General features: G+C 33.4%; 2 protein-coding genes across 6 annotated transcripts; both read left to right on the top strand.

The window, feature by feature from the left end:
* The first annotated feature begins 1,056 nt into the window (after nucleotides 1-1,056).
* On the top strand, nucleotides 1,057-5,667 carry G6PD1 (glucose-6-phosphate dehydrogenase 1). Of its 5 annotated transcripts, none has more exons than XM_021419015.2 (11): nucleotides 1,057-1,191; nucleotides 1,319-1,439; nucleotides 2,023-2,210; nucleotides 2,340-2,434; nucleotides 2,527-2,641; nucleotides 3,413-3,618; nucleotides 3,707-3,856; nucleotides 3,948-4,068; nucleotides 4,209-4,438; nucleotides 4,541-4,741; nucleotides 5,167-5,667. In XM_021419015.2, the coding sequence occupies exons 2-11, from the start codon at nucleotides 1,430-1,432 to the stop codon at nucleotides 5,423-5,425; spliced, it is 1,575 nt and encodes a 524-aa protein (XP_021274690.1). In that variant the 5' UTR covers nucleotides 1,057-1,191; nucleotides 1,319-1,429; the 3' UTR covers nucleotides 5,426-5,667. The 5 variants fall into 5 exon arrangements, with proteins under 5 accessions (XP_021274690.1, XP_021274688.1, XP_021274689.1 ...); XM_021419013.2 differs by having other exon boundaries at nucleotides 2,008-2,210; XM_021419011.2 differs by having other exon boundaries at nucleotides 1,088-1,439; nucleotides 2,008-2,210.
* A 4,238-nt stretch (nucleotides 5,668-9,905) lies between these two features.
* LOC110429194 (receptor-like protein 6) lies at nucleotides 9,906-13,391 on the top strand. Its single transcript, XM_089785762.1, is given in 6 exon segments — nucleotides 9,906-10,371; nucleotides 10,439-11,661; nucleotides 11,664-11,940; nucleotides 11,943-12,638; nucleotides 12,739-12,958; nucleotides 13,037-13,391. Coding segments are annotated over 5 exon segments (2,868 nt in total). The 3' UTR covers nucleotides 12,945-12,958; nucleotides 13,037-13,391.
* Nucleotides 13,392-18,997: the final 5,606 nt, after the last annotated feature.

Here is an 18,997-nt window from a genome sequence, read left to right as displayed (position 1 = left end):
TTGATGATTTTGGCGTCTAGGTGGCATTATGGTGATGGCGATGTGGTGATATAGAAAAAAGATGATGATATAATTATAAAACAACAAAAGAAATAGAATTATTTGAATAAGGAGAGTCGAAACCTGATAGTGAACAATGATCTTCTTGTTTTAATACCAAACTAAAGCTTGGGGTTTGTGAAGACACAAATTTTGGCAAGTTTAGAAACCTCACTAAGGTGAACAGTAATTTTGACGAGATTAGAAAATCTCGTTAAGGTGAACAATGACCACAATCTCACATTGGTTATACTAAAACCTCTTACAATTTTAAAAAGAGCTTAGAGAAAATAAACACTCTTGCTTATTAAAAAAATATTTTTTATTAATTCTCAACTTAAATGTATTTAACAATTAACCCAAGAGCATTTTATATAACAATTTCTAAGGAAGAAAGTCTTCTTACTTTTCCTATATAAGATTATTACAATTCCTAAATAAAAAAAAATAAAAAAATAACTTAACTTAAACTTACTTGGAATACAAATAAAGTAAAAGATAACTTAATTTAACTTAATATGTAAGTAACATAATAACGTATTCATGTATCAAAAAACAACTCAAAATTTAATTTTAACGTTTGAATTTTCTTCTTATATATAAAAAACCCAATCAATAAATTGAAAAGTGAAAAATTGAAGTTGAATATAGGATATCTAACTCTGTTGAGTGATGAGGAAGGAATTCTTTTATTTAGTCATTTATTTATCTTGCTACAATGTTGAGGAAGAAATTATAACTTGATACTTGGTCATGGTATATATTTTTCCACTTTATTCTTTCACTGTTTTAGTTAAATTTATGAGTCCTATAAAAACGAAGGATAGGTTTCTAAGTTGTAGGACTTGTACTTTATACTCTTAACCCAACCCAAGGAAGGAATAAATCAACAAGATGTTTAACGGCCATGACGATGAAATCGGCGCTTTTACCGCCATTTACATATGCAAAACAAATATATAATAAAACCTGATAAGTTTATAAAGAAAATTTTAAAAAAACCCTGACCTCACGTAGCAGATTTGTTTTGCATTTGCAAAACTCTCAATTTTGCTCAACTTTTCAACAACTCAAAGGGGCACCCTGCACATATATTTCTAATCCACATATCTGCATATAAGTAAATCCAGTATAAACCTTGTACGATCCAAGGTTAGTCGACATTTCTTTAGCTTTCGCTTGATCATCATTCTAATATTGCATGGCTACACACTTTAGTCCTTGTTCTTCATCTTCCTCTTCTTCACTTACCTTCTCTTCTGAATTCACTGTTTGTAAGCCGAGAAGATATTGTTTCTCCAAATGGGTTTCCCAAGTTCGTCCAAGGATCCATGCGAGAAACCATTTCCGGATCAAATCCTCAAATGGGCATCCACTAAATGCAGTTTCTATGCAGGAAGGTCAGCCTCTTTATTTCATTACTTTTCTTTCTTATTCTGTTTGATTATTGTTGTCTTTGTGAATTAAACTAGCTTTTACTCTAGTTAATTGATTTTCTGTTAGTAATGTGATCTGTTCATTGCCAGCATTCTTTTGGAATAGGGTATTTTGTGGAATGAAATACGCTGCTTTGACTCTCAAGATTGGATATATAGATATACTTGACTTCATCTTTTTAAAATGTTAATGTATGACTTCTTGAAAATCTTAACACTGTGTGCTAACATGTGTTTGGTGAATAATTATTAATTTGTCACATAAAAGGAATTCTAGCATTTGTCCAAAAATTTGGATTGTTTCAAATGGATTACTAGTTTCTTTTACAATGTCTGATACTAATGAGATGCAGTTACGAATATTTGGACATGTAAGTAAAATTGCCATTTCAAAGCACGATACAGATTCTGCAAATCATGTGCTTTGGCCTTCCAACCTGCCTTTTTCCTCATCTAGGAACTCCTTTTAGTTCTGCCATCTTTTGTTCATCAGCTTTTTCTTGTTTAGTTTCTCATTTTTGGAACCCTCAAGGGCTCTTTGGATTAGGTATGGATGGAACCCCTTTGGCCGAGGGAATCAAACCTGAAGAGCAAGAAATTTTCCTTGACTTTTCAGACTCAGAGAAAGTACAGTCTACTCTTAGCATAACTGTTGTTGGAGCTTCGGGGGACCTTGCTAAGAAGAAAATTTTTCCTGCCCTTTTTGCTCTTTACTATGAAGATTGTCTACCTGAGGTAATGCTCTTTCTTTGCTTCAGAGTTTCACTTTCTGAAGATGGTATAGTTTTCTTTAACCAGAGTCAAGATAATGAATATATGTCTAGTTAGTTTGTATCTTTTCTCATGTATTCCCTTGGTATGCAGAACTTTATGGTTTTCGGTTATGCTCGTACTAAACTGACAAATGAAGAGCTCAGGAACATGATTAGTGGAACATTAACTTGTAGAATTGATAAGAGGTACAGTTGATATCATGCTAAAGTAATTTCTATCGTGTCATAATTGAAACTGTTTGCCGATTTGTATATTTATTATGTGGGATGACTTATAGGGCAAATTGTGAAGATAAAATGGAGCAGTTCTTGAAGAGATGCTTTTACCATTCAGGTCAGTATAATTCTGAGGAGCATTTTGCAGAACTAGACAGCAAGCTGAAAGAGAAAGAGGTAACATGTTTATTTGTGTTTTTCCTCAGTTTTCTTGACCGCCATTAGATCTTATTCTATTGTTTTTGTTAAATCTTGCAACTAATTTAAGAATGGTAATGGTAGTTACAAGAGTTGGATAGGTTTTTACAGTGCATACCTCATGGCACTAAGTTTGCTATTGCTTTTGGAATGGGATGAAACAGACTCAAGAATTTGAGAAATATCCTTCAGATTTCTGGAAATTTCTTTTAGAAAAGTTTATTTATTTTGAGCATTCTAATTTTGATGTATTTATCTTATAATGGTCTCTTAAACCTTTTATGTTTGAAAGGAAGTATTAAATTTGAGAGTAAAAACATTTTATCGCAACAAAAACATATTGCATTTTCTAATCTTTTACAATTCACATCCAAATTTTGTGGCCCATGGTTTTCTAACTTTCTAGAAAGGTTTTTCTTGTTCATTCATCTAGGATTTACAAGAAGAATCGGTCTTGGAAAAGATTGATTAAGATCTGATACTTAATAAAGTATAACGCAGAAGGTTAAACTGTTCTTTGAACTTTTGAGTGGTAGAGAAAACCTTATTGAAATAAAGCAAAACATTATCATGGGCTATCACCCATTGGGGAGGTCTTCCTGAACCAAATGATGGATTTCCTTGTTTGCCTACTAAATATGCAATGGATGCAAACTGACATAATCCTTGAACCAGTATCATAAGAAATGGCTAGTTAATTATTCTATCTTTGACTTCTCTGTCTTAACGTTGGAAAATGTTTCTTTACAGGCTGGAAAACTGTCAAATAGGTTATTTTACTTGTCAATACCTCCAAACATATTCGTGGATGTGGTGAGATGTGCCAGCCTCAAAGCTTCTGCAGCAAATGGTTGGACAAGGGTCATCGTTGAAAAGCCATTTGGTCGTGATTCAGAGTCCTCTGCTGAGCTAACAAGATGTCTTAAGCAGTATCTAACTGAGGATCAGATATTCAGGTACATTTTGCTTTATAATTTTGAATAGGAAATCAGTACAAATCAAAAACACTAAAAGAAAAGCTCAATTTTGATTATGCTTTTGTAGGATTGACCATTACTTGGGCAAGGAACTTGTTGAGAATCTCTCAGTGCTTCGCTTCTCAAATCTTGTTTTTGAACCCCTATGGTCAAGGAATTATATCCGGAATGTGCAATTGATATTTTCTGAAGATTTTGGTACTGAAGGACGAGGGGGGTGAGTTGCGTAGTTTTGGTGATGTTTTGTATATAAATACATTATTCTTTTCAAAGACCAAGATCACTTAAGTATTTCTTGTTAATTCCAGTTATTTTGATAATTATGGAATCATACGAGATATAATGCAAAATCATCTCCTGCAAATACTGGCACTGTTTGCAATGGAGACTCCTGTCAGCTTAGAAGCTGAGGACATCAGGAATGAAAAGGTATTGGTCTCCTTTCATATGATTTATATCATTGAGAACGTGCTTTGACTTGTTGTTTGATTGATTTTATATTGTTTTGAACTGTCCTAAAATCTATTTTTAAAATCTGGTATAATATGGTGGGCATGGCCTATTTTCAGGTAAAGGTTCTGAGATCAATGAGACCACTGCAGCTTGAGGATGTCATTGTTGGTCAGTATAAGGGCCACAACAAGGGTGGTAAAATATATCCAGGTTACACTGATGACTCAACTGTACCGAATAACAGTCTTACACCTACATTTGCGGCAGCAGCTCTGTTTATAAATAATGCTAGATGGGATGGTGTCCCTTTTCTCATGAAGGCCGGAAAAGCTCTCCATACAAGGCGGTAGGTGCATTTTGTTTTTTATTGATTGAATCTTGAGGGCCTATGCCTTGTAATCATGCCTATCATTGAATGGACTGAAATGTTGTGGACATGAAAACCCAGGGCAGAGATCAGAGTTCAGTTCAGACATGTTCCAGGTAATTTGTACAAGCAGAATTTTGGAACTGATTTAGACAAGGCAACAAATGAGCTTGTGCTACGTGTGCAACCTGATGAAGCCATTTACCTGAAGGTCAATAATAAAGTTCCTGGTCTTGGAATGAGATTAGATCGCAGTGACCTTAATTTGCTCTATCGAGCAAGGTACAGGGATAATCAACCATTTTATTAACTTTAATATGCTGCTTCAATTCAATGACCTGCAGATAGCAGACATGTGGAGTGTGTCTTCGCTGAGATTGATGTTGAAACTAATATGTTCTGTCTATTAAAATAATCCTTCCTGCCATTTGTGTACCTTTATTAGCATCTTAGACCAGACTCATTAGTAAAAATCATCAAGCTTTTCCTAAAAATCACAGAGATTTTACTACTACCGATTGACAAAACAAAAGATTTCTTGCCAGTAAATGCATTACACCTGATATCTAACAGGCTTCAACTTGAAAAAAAAAGTATACATCATTTTTTTGGATAGCAAGGTCTGAAAACTCATGCAAGTATACGATACCTTGTTTGCTTTAAGGCTTCTTTGATGGCACTGAATTAACTTTGGTTATGATATTAAGGTATCCAAAAGAAATCCCAGATGCATATGAGAGATTGCTCTTAGATGCTATAGCTGGGGAGCGAAGGTTGTTCATTAGAAGTGATGAGCTGGATGCTGCTTGGTCACTGTTTACACCATTGTTGAGGGAACTTGAAGAAAACAAGATTTTTCCAGAGCTCTACCCTTATGGGAGCAGAGGACCAGTTGGAGCACATTATCTTGCTGCTAAGTACAATGTTCGATGGGGTGATCTCAGTGGTGAAGACTCGCAAGAATGAGTAAACAAAAATTTTGACAAATTTTGTTTACTCATAAGCCATAGCAGGGCAGTTGTTTCTTTTCAGTTCATGATGTATTTTTCTGTTCGTTTTACTGATTTGTGAAAGTTCGGTTTAATTAGAATGCATTCAGAAAGTTGAGTGTCGAAGTGTTTCTACATCTGCAGACAAATCATGTACGCGTAACTATTATCAATGAGTAGATTTGTCTTCTGGGACTGATTGACACAATATAAGGCAAACTTCAGCCTTTTTTCTTTGAACAAAAGGACAGAAATTTCATATTACAAACAAAAAGACACAATCAAGTGATATTCAAAAGATTGAAGCCACTTTTATCATTTTGCTCTCTTTTTTCTTCTTTTAGTAACTTTCTTTGTTTTGCTTGTCCCTCACTTTTTTTTTTCTTTTTATCGATGTTTTCCAGTTAGCTTTATTTGTTCTTCACCCTTTATCCTTTTATGGCTTGACTGCGTGTTATGGCAGAACATATTCCTTAGGCAATAGACAAGTTGTCGGCCCATATTTTCAACAAAACTAAATAAATAAATTACATTTATCAGTATGAGCAAGATATGAAGGAATTAACCATTATAAAGCAGAAGTTTAAATGTTAGTTCGATATGATTGATGGGTACTTTTTTTTTTTTTCTTTCTCATGGGTTTTGTCTCACTGAATTTTTCCATGGAAAGGTTTTTAACGAGACTCATCTTCGTGTCATAGGAATGTTACAATGTTATGAGCTATGGTTGTATTTATTTTATATGCCTCATATTGTAACTACTATGATTTTTTATTATGAAATGAAATTCTTGTTTCTCAAAAAAAAAATTCAAAAAATAATTAAAAACCTTAAATTATTCAAAAAATTTAAATATGTTTTTATTCTTTTATTGCATTCAATCGAATCATTATACTTCTATTCTGAGTTAAATAAACTCTTATATTTTTATTTTAAGTTAAATAAACTCTTATAACTAATAATTGACTTAGTCATAAAGTCACTTGCATTATTTGTCACATGATATTAATGTGACATAATAACATATCATAGTAGATTATGATGTAGAATGATAAAATAGTCATATGGCATTTTTCACCTTCCATATTAACACCACATCAATGTCACATGGATATAAAATGATAATTAATTAATCATTAATTATAAAAATTTATTTAATTTAAAAATAAAAATAAAGAGACATGATTAAACGTAATAAAAGAATAAAGTTTATTTAAATTTTTTTAATAATTTAGAGACTTTTTCTAGCATTTAAAATTTTCACTAATAAAGTGAGAGTGTATCTTTATCAAAGTAGTTATTAATATTTGTTATTGGTTAAAGAGTAAGGAGGTTATATGGATTGTGTTTATCGATTAAGAACGTTTATAGGTTGGGTATCTCAACCAATAAGTTTTATACATTATCAAAACCAAGGAAGGAAGTGTTATTTCTACCTATAGTAAGGGTTTGATGAATGTGCAGAGAATTCTTTAGGTAAAGAGTGAAGACGTATTATAATCAGTGAAACGGAATGCATTAGAGATGATAGAAAAGAAAGATAGGAGCAATCCTTGAAGTGCAAGTGCTTTGGTGACAAATGATAAGGAATAAGAAAAGAGAGAGAAAGCAATAAATTATGACAGATGGGAAGGGTTAAGTAAAAAGAATGTTTGGAAGAGTATTGAGAGAGTTTTGAAGATAGTCTCAGCTGAGTTATGATTTTTTCTTATTGCCCTCAATCTCCAAGGTTCTCATATTTATATGGAATAGAATGTTTTCTTAAGAACAATTGGAAGAAGTTCAATTATAAAATAACGTGCTTTTCATGGAAGAGTACATTAAAGAATGGTTTATGAGATATTAAGAGAATGACCATATAGTTGGGTAATGGGTGTAAATTTTTTATGGACTAGTGATGACACTTGATAGTGCAACACGTACACTCTATTGAAAGAAAGAAAAAAAGAGATAAAGCACATGTACTTTAAAAAAATATTAAGAAGAAGTCTTTTTAATTATACTACCAAATCAAGCTTTTTAGAAAATCCTAAATGTGAAGATAACTTATGAATCCTACCACTTGTTTTGAGTTATTTTCATATTTCCATGTGAAATAAAAATTCCACGCTTGTTCTTATTTTGTGGCACAATATTTGAAGAAATAATAGTTAATCAAAGTTGAGCATCTAATATTGATCATAATAAAAAAATAATGATTTATTTAAATTTTCTTAACTAGTTCAAGAACGTTTTCAAACATCATGCTTTCAATTTTTTAATAATAGGTTAACCATTTCACTTTATCAAACCATGTAAATTTTAATGTTTTTCCAATTTGTTTGATTTCTCTAAATTATATTTTTGTTATTTCTTGGATAATTTTCGTAGCTTTATGAGATATATAATAATCCAAAAAATAAATATTTAATAGCATGTTAATATGATATTTCATAGAAGTTGTTGATAGTTGATTTTGGTTACTAACTAACTATTCTCTTTTAAGGATTGTTTTATTATATAATGCTATATAGAGAATAATGAGAACAACTAGGATAAGTGAAACTTTGCTTTATACAGAACAGCTAGAACAAGTTAAGTACTACTTCAAACAAAACAATTAATACTAGTGGAACAACTACTTCACATAAATAATAGTGAAAGTAACTCGGAATAAGTGGTAAGATTCATAGGTTATTTTCATCTTAGGATGTCCTGGAGAGTTTAATTTGTTGGCTCAGATATAGAGGTAATTAAAAAGTCTTCCTCTTAACCTTCTCCTAAAGTATTAATGTTTTTTCATCTCACCTTTTACCTTGTTAATTTTCTTGTACTTGTTTATGTACATCTTTTTATCTTGTCTTGTTTTCTTATACATTTTCATATATATCTTTTTTCTCTTAGGATGTTCTCGTACACTTGTCCACATGTACTTTTTCTTTTTTATCTTTTTCTCGTGTGCTTTTTCATATATATATTTCTTCTCTCTTACCTTTGAATAAGTTCTTACTTTTGATTAGTAGTTATAAAACACTCATTATTTCAACGAACATACTATGAGTTTTCAACGTTACTCAATATATACAATAAAATTACTATTGTAATATCTACATAATGAGTTTAAAAAATTATTATCTATTATGTGCATTAAAACTCTTCTCAATAAATGTTACTTATTATAGGTGCTGTTTCAACTTTCCTCTATATTACATCTCTTTTACTTATTTACAATTTTTCTTCTTTTCACAAAGAACTTTTGTTCAAATTTAATATAATGTTATTTTTTGTTTTAAAGTAAAACAATTTATGATGTATGATAGAAAACAAGATTTGAATTCTCTTTCACGAACAATAAAAACTTTAATAATCCCGTTTTCTGAAAGCACAATTTTACTTTCCGTAAGGAAAAGGTACAAAAATCAAATTATTTCTTTTAAACCGCATTGATAAAATGTGTTCATATACAACAACTAGGTTCATGAAACAAATCAAGAAGTAACACATTTATATCAATACTTAACCTAATAGCTGTTACCCCTCTTCAAGAGAATTGAAATTTAAAGTTCAATTCTATCATATATATATATATATATATATGTATAGGAGCGAGGATACATGTTTACACTCGATAAAATATATTCAAATATAAAACATTAAGGGCATCCTACCAAATTTTGATGTTTAAATGATACAATAAAAATACCTTGAAAATTGACATACGAGAAGAAATTAGGTTAAGATTAAAACCTGTGTAAAAGAGATGAAATATGATCTACTAGTAATTGAACACATGCAGGTTCATGTGAACACTAATATTTAGTATAAAATTAATAAAGTGATATTTTAGAGTATAAAACAAAAAAATTAATATGATGTTTACGGCGAATTTCTTAACAAAATTAGTCTATAATTTTGAAGAAAAAGGTTGGCAACGTGCGATACATGTTTCCCTTATCTCGCCAGTTAGTGGCAAACATAGACGTTTCCTTATTTAGTGGGCCAAAGAGAAAGATGGCCTACAACTCGAGTCTTACCAACACGCCAATCACCGTTCCCCCTTTGTCTTGTCAACGTCTCAGTACCCTACCCCAGTTGATTTAGTGGGAAAACATTTTGCATTTTGCTGCCCAAACAGGAATTAGCACCTCCTTTAACTTTTGCTTTAAGTAGGAATGAGCCGTGGTTAAGTCCTTGAAAACAACCATCACAAGAATAGTTGTCACTTACGTAAAATGAAGTTTGAATTGTGGCTTGTTTCATTTCCACAGCAGCTTTTCTATATATATATATATATATATATATCCAGCATTAACCTAGTGATCTAACAATATTCTATCTTTGCTTTTCTTTGCTCAGAGTAGCGATGAGAAATCTTGGTAATCTGTGGCTTTCATTCCAAATTTCCTTTCTCTTACTGGCCCTTGTCTCTTGTCTCTTCTTCTTTAACACTATTTTCTCTGTTAAAAACCAATACCTGGATGACCAAAGTTCAGCCTTGGTGCAGCTTCGCCGGGATTTTGTTAACCAATCGAATTCTGCCTTTTAACTCCAAAATCGGATCTTGGCATCTGAAAACAGATTGTTGTTCTTCGGCGGGTGTCAAGTGCGATGCTGTTGGTCATGTGGTCAAGCTTGACTTCAGCTACAGCGGGCTTTCAGGTCCTTTCAACTCCATCTTTCGTCTGCGTCATTTACAGCCCCTTAAGCTTGCTGGCAATAACTTTGAAATGATGCCCATCCCACATGATTTTGACAGGCTAGCATATTTGACCCATCTCAACCTTTCACATTCATGCTTCTCTGGTCAACGTGATTATTGTACTGATTCGTATCATCCACTTGAGCTCAAAAGACCAAACTTTGGAACATTTTTCCAAAAATTAAGTTCTCTTTTGGAAGTCTATCTTGATGATGCTGACATCTCTGAACAGGGCATTAGTTGGTGTAAAGCCCTGTCTCGTTCACTTCCTAACCTCCGCATCTTAAGCTTGTCGAAACTGTGACTTATCAGGTCCTGTTTGTTCCTCCTTCTCAGAGCTTCGTTTCCTATCCCACTTGAACCTTGATAACAATAATCTTCATTCTCTACCGCCCAAGTTATTTGCTAATTCCTCTCATTTGGTTTCTCTCAGTCTAGCAAATAGTAGCTTGAGTGCAAGTTTTCCGCATAACATTTTCCAATTGCCAAGACTGCAAAGCCTGGACATTTCTGAAAACCCATTCCTTGCAGGCAGGTTTCTGAAGCTTTCCTCCAACAATACTTTGAATTTCTTCTCGCTGCACCAGACGAACTTTTTCGGGAGGGTACCAGCCTCATTCGGTAACCTTAGGGGCTTGACAATCTTAAGCCTCTATTCTTGCAATTTTCCTAGATCAATCCCATCATCACTTGCAAACCTTACCCTCCTTAGGGAAGTGGATCTTTTCCAAAATAATTTCAGAGGTTCACTCCCTCCATTTCATAGAGGAGTTCCAAATCTCAAAACACTTGGCTTGTCTGCCAGCCAACTCAATGGGGTCGTACCATCCTCTCTATTTACACTTCCGTCACTGCAGTCATGGGATCTCTCGAGAAATCTACTTGTTGGAGAGCTTGAAGAGTTTCACAATTCATCTTCTTCCCCATTGAAGATTTTAATTATTGAAGGCAACAATCTAAAAGGTCCAATTCCAAGATCAATATTTGAACTACCAAGGCTCAACGTTCTTTCACTGGCTTGTAACAATTTCAATGGTTCGTTGAAGCTAGGCATATTCTTGAATCTCAAGAGCTTAAACGTGTTTGACCTTTCCGGGAACAACTTATCTGCTCAAAACGACAAGACAAGCTCGACGTTCCTTCCCCAATTACGGGGGCTACATTTGAGTTACTGCAACATTACTGAGTTCCCAATTTTCCTTGAAACACAAAACAGTTTGGAATTTCAAAGCCTTTACAACAACAGAATTCATGGTGACTTGCCTAGTTGGATATGGAAAGCCAAACTTTCCGTGTTAGAGCTTTCCTATAACATTGTTGATTTCCCAGAGACAACTTTTGTTGGGATCGAAAATAGCAGCACGTCAATCTTCAATGGTGGTAAAAATTCTTCTTTCCCGAAGTTATACGAATTGCATATGCTTTCTTGCTATATAACTAGATTTCCAGATCAGCTCCTAATAAGAAACCAAGAGAACCTGTGGAACCTTGACCTTTCAGACAGCAAGATCAGTGGCCCAATACCTAACTGGATTTGGGGGTAGGATCTATACCACCTGATCTTTCTTACAACCTCCTTGATTCTTTGGAAATACATTCACTGAACCAGTCTCTTTCCATATTTACCCTTGATCTCCAAGCCAACTATTTACAAGTCTTTCCCAAAGCTATATGCAATCTGAGGCATCTCATTCTGCTTGATGTATCCCATAACAACTTTATTGGTCCAATAGCAGACTGTCTTGGCAGTATTATTAATCTCAGCAATTTGAATCTAGAAAGAAATCATTTTGACAGCATGTCACTGAATTTTACTCGAGGGAGCAAACTCACACACTCAAAATCAGCGGCAACAATTTAGAAGGGAAGGTGCCAAGATCATTAGCCAATTGTTCCAGGCTTGAGCTTCTGGACCTTGGCAACAATATGATATGTGATAGGTTCCCGTCCTGGTTGAAGAAATTGCCCACATTGAAAGTTCTTGTATTGAGGAGTAATAAATTCCTTGGTCCAATAATTGATCATTCCGCAGATGGAAAAGCCTTTCCAATGTTGCAGATAGTGGACCTAGCTTCAAAAGAGTTTTCCGGGGAACTATCTACTGAAGTCTTCCTATCTTTGAGGGCAATGATGGTGATTAATGCAAGTGAATCGCAGCCAAAATATATTGGAGATGGCTACTATCAGGATTCGATGGTAATTATTAACAAAGGGACCGAAATGGCAGGAAAAATTCTAAGCATCTTGACTTGTGTTGATCTCTCCAACAACAGCTTCTATGGGGAAATTCCTGAAGGAATCGGAAATCTCAAAGCACTCATAGTGATAAACTTGTCTTAAAACGGATTCACAGGCCGAATCCCATCATCACTTGCAAGCTTGACTGAAGTGGAGTCGCTAGACCTCTCACACAACAAACTGTCTGGCAAGATTCCTACTCAACTGACAAGCCTGAATTGCCTTGAAGCATTGAATCTCTCTTTCAACCAACTTGAGGGAAGCATACCACAAGGTAAACAATTTTAATACATTTTCAGATGATTCTTACAGGGGCAATTTTAGATTCTGCGGGTCACCATTAACTAGAAAATGTAAAATTGTTGACAATGCAGTGCCACCATCGGTGCCCCGTGAAGATGATGATTCTTGGAGAGGCAGTATATATCATTGGAAAGTTGTGATGATAGGATATGGGTTTGGACTGATAATTGGATTTTTAATTGGATATACAACACTGAGCAAGATGGGGGACAACTGGCTAGTGATTTTTAGAAGGAACGGGAGAAGAAAGCTTGGAATAAGACTCATTCAGGGTTGAACGCTTCAAGTCAGGTAATAGCAATGTAGTTTCAGTTTCTTCTTATTTATGGTTGTCGGTCAGAAGATTCACCGGGGTCTTGTTTGTTGTAGGTAATGCTGATGGGTTTGGTTTAAGCATGGTAACGGTTTCAACTGCTATTGACTCTTCAATGTAATGACTCCATAAATCGAAGAGTTTATATTTGATGAAGTAGTTTACAAGTTTATTTACCATTATGGTTGCTCATGCTATTGCTCAGTCTACAAAAGATTCTGTGGTGGACCAATGTCTTTAGAGAGCGGATTCGTTTTTACTTGTAGAAGCTAAGCAGGTGCTGCACAGGGAAAGAATAAATTAGAAAAAACTTAGTAGTATGGTACAAGGGTACTCTTTTTTCTTCTCATAGATTTATCCCTATGGGTATTCTACGAGTAACTTTTTTTAATGAGACTCTTGTCCATACAGTAGGACACGTTCTATACCTTGTTGTTCAAATTGATACTGTCTCTGTTATATCCTTTTTAATATGGAATGAAATTTTTTATTTTCAGTAAAAAATAAATTATAACTCATAGAAATAAAAGATTTTTAAAACCTTTAGAATGAAAGTTAATTCTAATGAGGAAGCAAGATGTGTGATTCTGCATGTTTTTTAAATATTGAAAAAACAAATTGAATAATGTCTCTTTCTTTCGTATATATTTATGTGAAATTTTTTGAAATGTTCGCAATTAAAGGAAGAGTTTTTATAAAAATAAATAAATTTATTTAATTATTTATTTCATAATTTACTTGCAGAAATTCAATAAAATTTCAATTATAAAACAAGAGATATATAACTCATCTTATAAACTCCATTATTTCTTAATAGTTGAATGTAGATTGCATCCGACATTCGTACTTTTTGTGTAATATTTTATTTTCATCCTTGATGTTTAAAATTTAATTTTTGAATCCATGACTTCTTTAATTAATGCATTCTATTAGCCGTCCTTAACTCTAATTGCCAAAATATAAAAGACTTATCAAATATATAAGTTAAAACTTTATAAATTCAAGTACCATTTGAGATAAAAAAAAAAAGGGAATTATTATCTTAGAAGCCCACGTAAAACATGAGAAACAACATCTATATCAAATCAAGGATGAAAGGCTAAGCAAGTAAGAGTTGTACGTAATTCTAGAAACAACTAAAGTACATTCTGAAAAAATAATAGCAAATTAGAAGAGCACCTGCACTAAGTAGCTGGTGTTCAAAATTTTATAGACAATGGTATAAAAAATTAAATCGAAAAATTGAAATTATTGATATTTTTGTAGATTGTTTAAAGAAATTAAAATGAAGTTATTTATTTACAAGGAAGTTAATATTCAATCTACAAAAATGAAATTATTTACAATAATTTAGATTCAATAATAAATTCCTATTGATTTGAAGGAAAAGATTTCATCACCCTTACTTGAATCAAGACAAAACTATCTCCAGTGGCCAAACGAACAAAATAAAAGCAATTAATGCAAATTTCGTATCATTGAAATTTAAGAGAAAGAAGCCTCCAAAGTATAATTTGAAATTTGTGGGAATGTACCAGCTCCATAAGTCATTTTGGTCACAAAAGCAAAACCAATAACTGAAAAAGATGACAATATTTGAAAAATCAAATTGGAAAATTAAAAAAAAAAAACTATGAAGAAGTGTGAACTCATCTTGTAAGTCTGGGTTGATTTCGACCCCTTCGTTTCAAATAGCTAAATAATAAGTTGGGAACATAAAAAATCTTATTCACAAAAGTTAAACCGAAACCTACCTCCTTCAAATAATGAACAAAACATTTAAATGAAAGTATATATATAGGTAAAATGCGACAAGTACTAACTCTCTCCACCTTCATTTACTTTCTCATATCTTATTCTAAATGACAAAAATTAAAAGAAATCAAATATGAACGTAACATTTAAATGAAATTACATAAAGGTTGTTGCCCCATTGTGCATTTTATAAGTTGTACCCTCCTTTTTTTTAGGTTTTCAGTAATAATCTGTTACAAATAACATGGGAAAACTCAACAATTTCATTATATCAATTAAAATATGAATATTTCATCCGCATACAAACACACACATATATAAACCAAATTTATATTTTGCAAAAATATAAAAAATTGAAATTCTTTTAAATTATGAAAAGACAAATTGTAATTACTTGAAAACTTAATCTCTTTTTTATCTGACTTTTTCAATTATGAAGAGTCTACATTCACAAAAAGCGAATAATAAACATAAATAGCTAAGATTACTACTTTTAACTCTAGAAGATAATAACAAAGAAAATTTTAAAGAAAATATGATAATACAAATAAATAATATAGGGAAACCTTATACTGAAAACCAAAGAATAATTAAATGAAAGAATGCTTTCCTAACTACAATTCACAATGTATATTACAATAGTTCAGTGTAATGAAAGAAGAAATACAACACCTAAAAACTAAAAATTTGCAAGCTGTACTACTTGGAGAATCGTTACCCTGTGACAAGGAAGAACATCTCTTTTGGTGAATTGGAATTGAAGTAGAGATTTCCCTACTAGCTTTCTCAATTTGCAAAATGAAAAGAAGAATAAATTATAAGAAACCCAAAGTTATTAGTATTATGATGAGGAATCTATTCTACAATATTTCAATGTAATGGAAGAGCAATATAACACCTATCCCTCAATCTCTAGACCCCTTATACAAAAATTCGGCCCCATCCTTCAACTTAAATTTTGGTGTAAAGTTGACATCGCCCATCTACCTGCATTGCAAAACTCTGCCTGCCAAATTGATTCAAAACCAAAGCAATTGAAACGCAAATTTAAAATATATAAGAATTAAAGAAAAAATAAAAAGAAGACAGAAAGTTAAATTGATAACCTTCGAGTCTCGATGATAGGAAGATGGACAACAATAAGTTTGTGATTTCCTTCCCTAATTTGAGCAAAAACACAGAAAGAGCTTTCTACGCTTGGTCCAGAGGAATAGCTTTATACAAAAAGATTGCTAAGACTAAACAAAAAATAAACAAAACTCCCCAGATACAACAAAAAGCCTGAAAATAGCATTCATAAACAGAACACCGCATTACTAAGTACGAAACACAGGCCAAAAAAACATTAAAGCAAACACAGGCCACCTCTTCACATTGCTTCAACTCCCCCCACCTTCCCAATGAAAATAAAAAGCATCACCCTTTGTATCAACAAGTTCACAATGCAGCCGCTAACATAACAATCACAAGGAGAAAAACACCGTAAAAACCATTAATCCTCCCCATCTCTCTACCTTCCCAATAAGAGGAACTAACATCCTAGCACTTGTCTTTCTCGCTTCAGTTCCCTTATCCTCCATTGACAATAGAGCAACCTAAACAAACCTGACCAAGAATAAGAAGTGACTCAAAAAGAATTAAGTAGTCCCAAAGACAGGCCTACCATGTTGTCTCATGACCAAGAAGCAGTAAAACTAAAATCACAGAGTGCTTTTCAACTCTTTATTTTTTTTCTCTTTTCTTTTTTCTTTTAACTTTTTATCCTTTTTCTATTTTTATATACCTTCTCCTCTTTTTCTTTTTTTTACATTTTCTTTTCTTTTAAAATTTTTTTTTCAATACTAAATCCAATCAAAAGTAGAAACAAAACCTCCACAAAACGAGTCACTAAAGCTAAATACAGAAGACGAGCGTTATACAGAATCTCTACCCATAGACAAAAACATAAAAGATCAAACTCGTAAGGACTCCTTTCACCAAGACCTATTTCATTATCCTTGCACACTCCTTCCCTTAAGATCAAAGGAGGGCCTGAACCCCTAACACAATCCCCCTTTTTAGACTTACCTTTCCCATAGAACCAAAATCGCATACCTTAAGCCCCACAACTTGAAACAATGCACCAAAACCAAACCACCCAAAGTCTCCCTTCTCCCCTTATGCCATTCAATACAAGTCACCAAACTTGCCTCCCTCATCTTTCCCAATTACCTCACCTAGCAACTACAACACATAACAATCAAGAGAAACCCTTGGTTCAATTTCATCATCTTTTTTATCATCATCACTTTTTTTTTCATGTTTTTCTTCCCTTTTTCTTTTCTTTTTTTATTTTTTATTTTTTATTGATGAAAATCACTACCACATACCTTTGTTGACCATTGCGTTAATCATCCCTTAGAAACAACTCAACCCTGTACATCAAACAAAAGAAAAACTTTTTTTTTTTGAAAGTTAGAGTTCATTCATAAATAAAGGAAGTTCATATACAAACAGATGAAGGTCAAAAATTGAAAAAAGCACTTATCTTAACCCTCCGATGACAAACTGGTAAACAGAAATATCAGACAAAGAAACCTTGCACTTTAAACCATTCATCTTAGCATTTACATGTAACCCTTTAGCCAACACATCCCACCAGCCCAAAATATAAAACCAAAGAAAAAGTCGGTAAGACGAGGAAACGTAACTAGCATGCCTGTTTCCTTTTCTTGCTGCACCAAGCAAAAATCAAGAATAACAAAATTCAAAACTCCCAATATCACCATGGGCAAGGCTGAACTAAGACCACATTAAACCCCTGTACACACAAATCATGAATCTTGAAGCATAAAGGAGTCATCAAACCCCGTGAGGAAGTCGAGCAAGCAGACAAAGCATAGCATGACAATTAAGGAAGAACTTGCAACAGGTCTGTGGCTCTTTCCACCCCCAATTTGGCAAGGCTGTTTGCCAATTTATTCCCAAATCTTGGGATATGAATAATCTGCCATTTAGGAATCTTACCCAGCAGAGCTTTGATTTTTAACACCAGATTTCTAAGGCGCCAAGGAGAGGAAAGTGGTTTTGATACCTAATTAACAGCATTTAAAGAATCAATTTCAATAATTAATCTAAACTGATGACATCAATCTGCTGCCATAAAAAGAATTAAAACCTCTTGAATAGCTAACATTTTTGCAAGATTAGCATCACCCCAACTCCCTGTTTTCAAAAAAAGAATTTTCACCATACCTTTATCATTCCTTAGCACACCCCCAATGCCAAGAGGACCGGGGCACCCCTTAGTAGCCCCATCAGTGTTAAATTTTAGCCACCCATTTGAGGAATCTTCCATTGAACTTGGACTTTAACCTTTTCTCTTTTTGTTGAAATAGCAACAAGGTGCGAAAATCTCACCATATCAAGAGTGTCCAAATTATCCTGTGGCCATTAAGAGTTAACCCACCACGCCATTCTGATTTTGATAATCTCCAGCACCTTACAAACATCCCAGGTTAATCCATTAAAAACCATCTCATTCCTATAAAGCCAAATAGACCATACAATGGTGAAAAAGGACATCTTCCATAAAACTACTTCACAAAAAAAAGTCAAATTGTATGTGAAAACAAACCAAACATAAAAAAAATAATAAGTATTACACAAGCATAAACATTCAACACTCCTAAACCTTACCCTTTAGCAACCACCCAACACAGCTCTACAACTCTCTCTACCCCTGCCTTGGCTAACTCATTAGTCATTTCGTCAGCTAACCTATTCACCTTCTGAATGCCCCATTCCCCCAATTGGCTCTTGAGATTTTCAATACCTAAGATGTCTCCATGTGGCCTTATCTAGATTTTCGATCCAATGAACATCATTTGAGAAATCACTTTCAACCTTTAACCTCACCCAATCCATCCATTTTAAGGCAACAAATAACATAAAGGCCACTTTGATCAGGAGTAATTTTGATGTGTTCGCATCTATGATCCCAATCACCTTAAAGAACATTATTCTCACAGCTCTCTCCTTATCCCTAAGGAACCCCAAATTTCAAAAAAAAGGACCCCCAAATCCCTACTTGACCTAGTGAACCACAATCAGCACCATCCACATTGAACTTTAAGGTTTGATTCACAGATATAATCCAACCCGTGATCTCTTTCATTCTCCTAATCCTTTTCTTAAACTATATCTAGTTAGGATTCTTAATAACTTCCTCCATTCTTTCACATTCCTCTGGTCATTTCGCTTTAGCCCATTAAGCCAACCTA

This window comes from Theobroma umbraticum, unplaced genomic scaffold (genome assembly GCF_002168275.2).
Source record: "Theobroma umbraticum cultivar Fairchild unplaced genomic scaffold, ASM216827v3 scaffold_44.0, whole genome shotgun sequence".
NCBI lineage: Eukaryota > Viridiplantae > Streptophyta > Magnoliopsida > Malvales > Malvaceae > Theobroma > Theobroma umbraticum.
Note: the sequence above shows the minus strand (reverse complement) of the source record. Positions and strands in the feature narration are given on the sequence as shown.

Excerpts from the sequence above, each read along its gene's own strand:
- G6PD1 (XM_021419011.2), top strand. The coding sequence starts at position 1,241 with ATGGCTACACACTTTAGTCCTTGTTCTTCATCTTCCTCTTCTTCACTT. Across the intron at positions 2,211-2,339 it reads ATGAAGATTGTCTACCTGAG|AACTTTATGGTTTTCGGTTA; the intron begins GTAATGCTCTTT and ends CTTGGTATGCAG. Across the intron at positions 3,857-3,947 it reads GGTACTGAAGGACGAGGGGG|TTATTTTGATAATTATGGAA; the intron begins GTGAGTTGCGTA and ends TGTTAATTCCAG.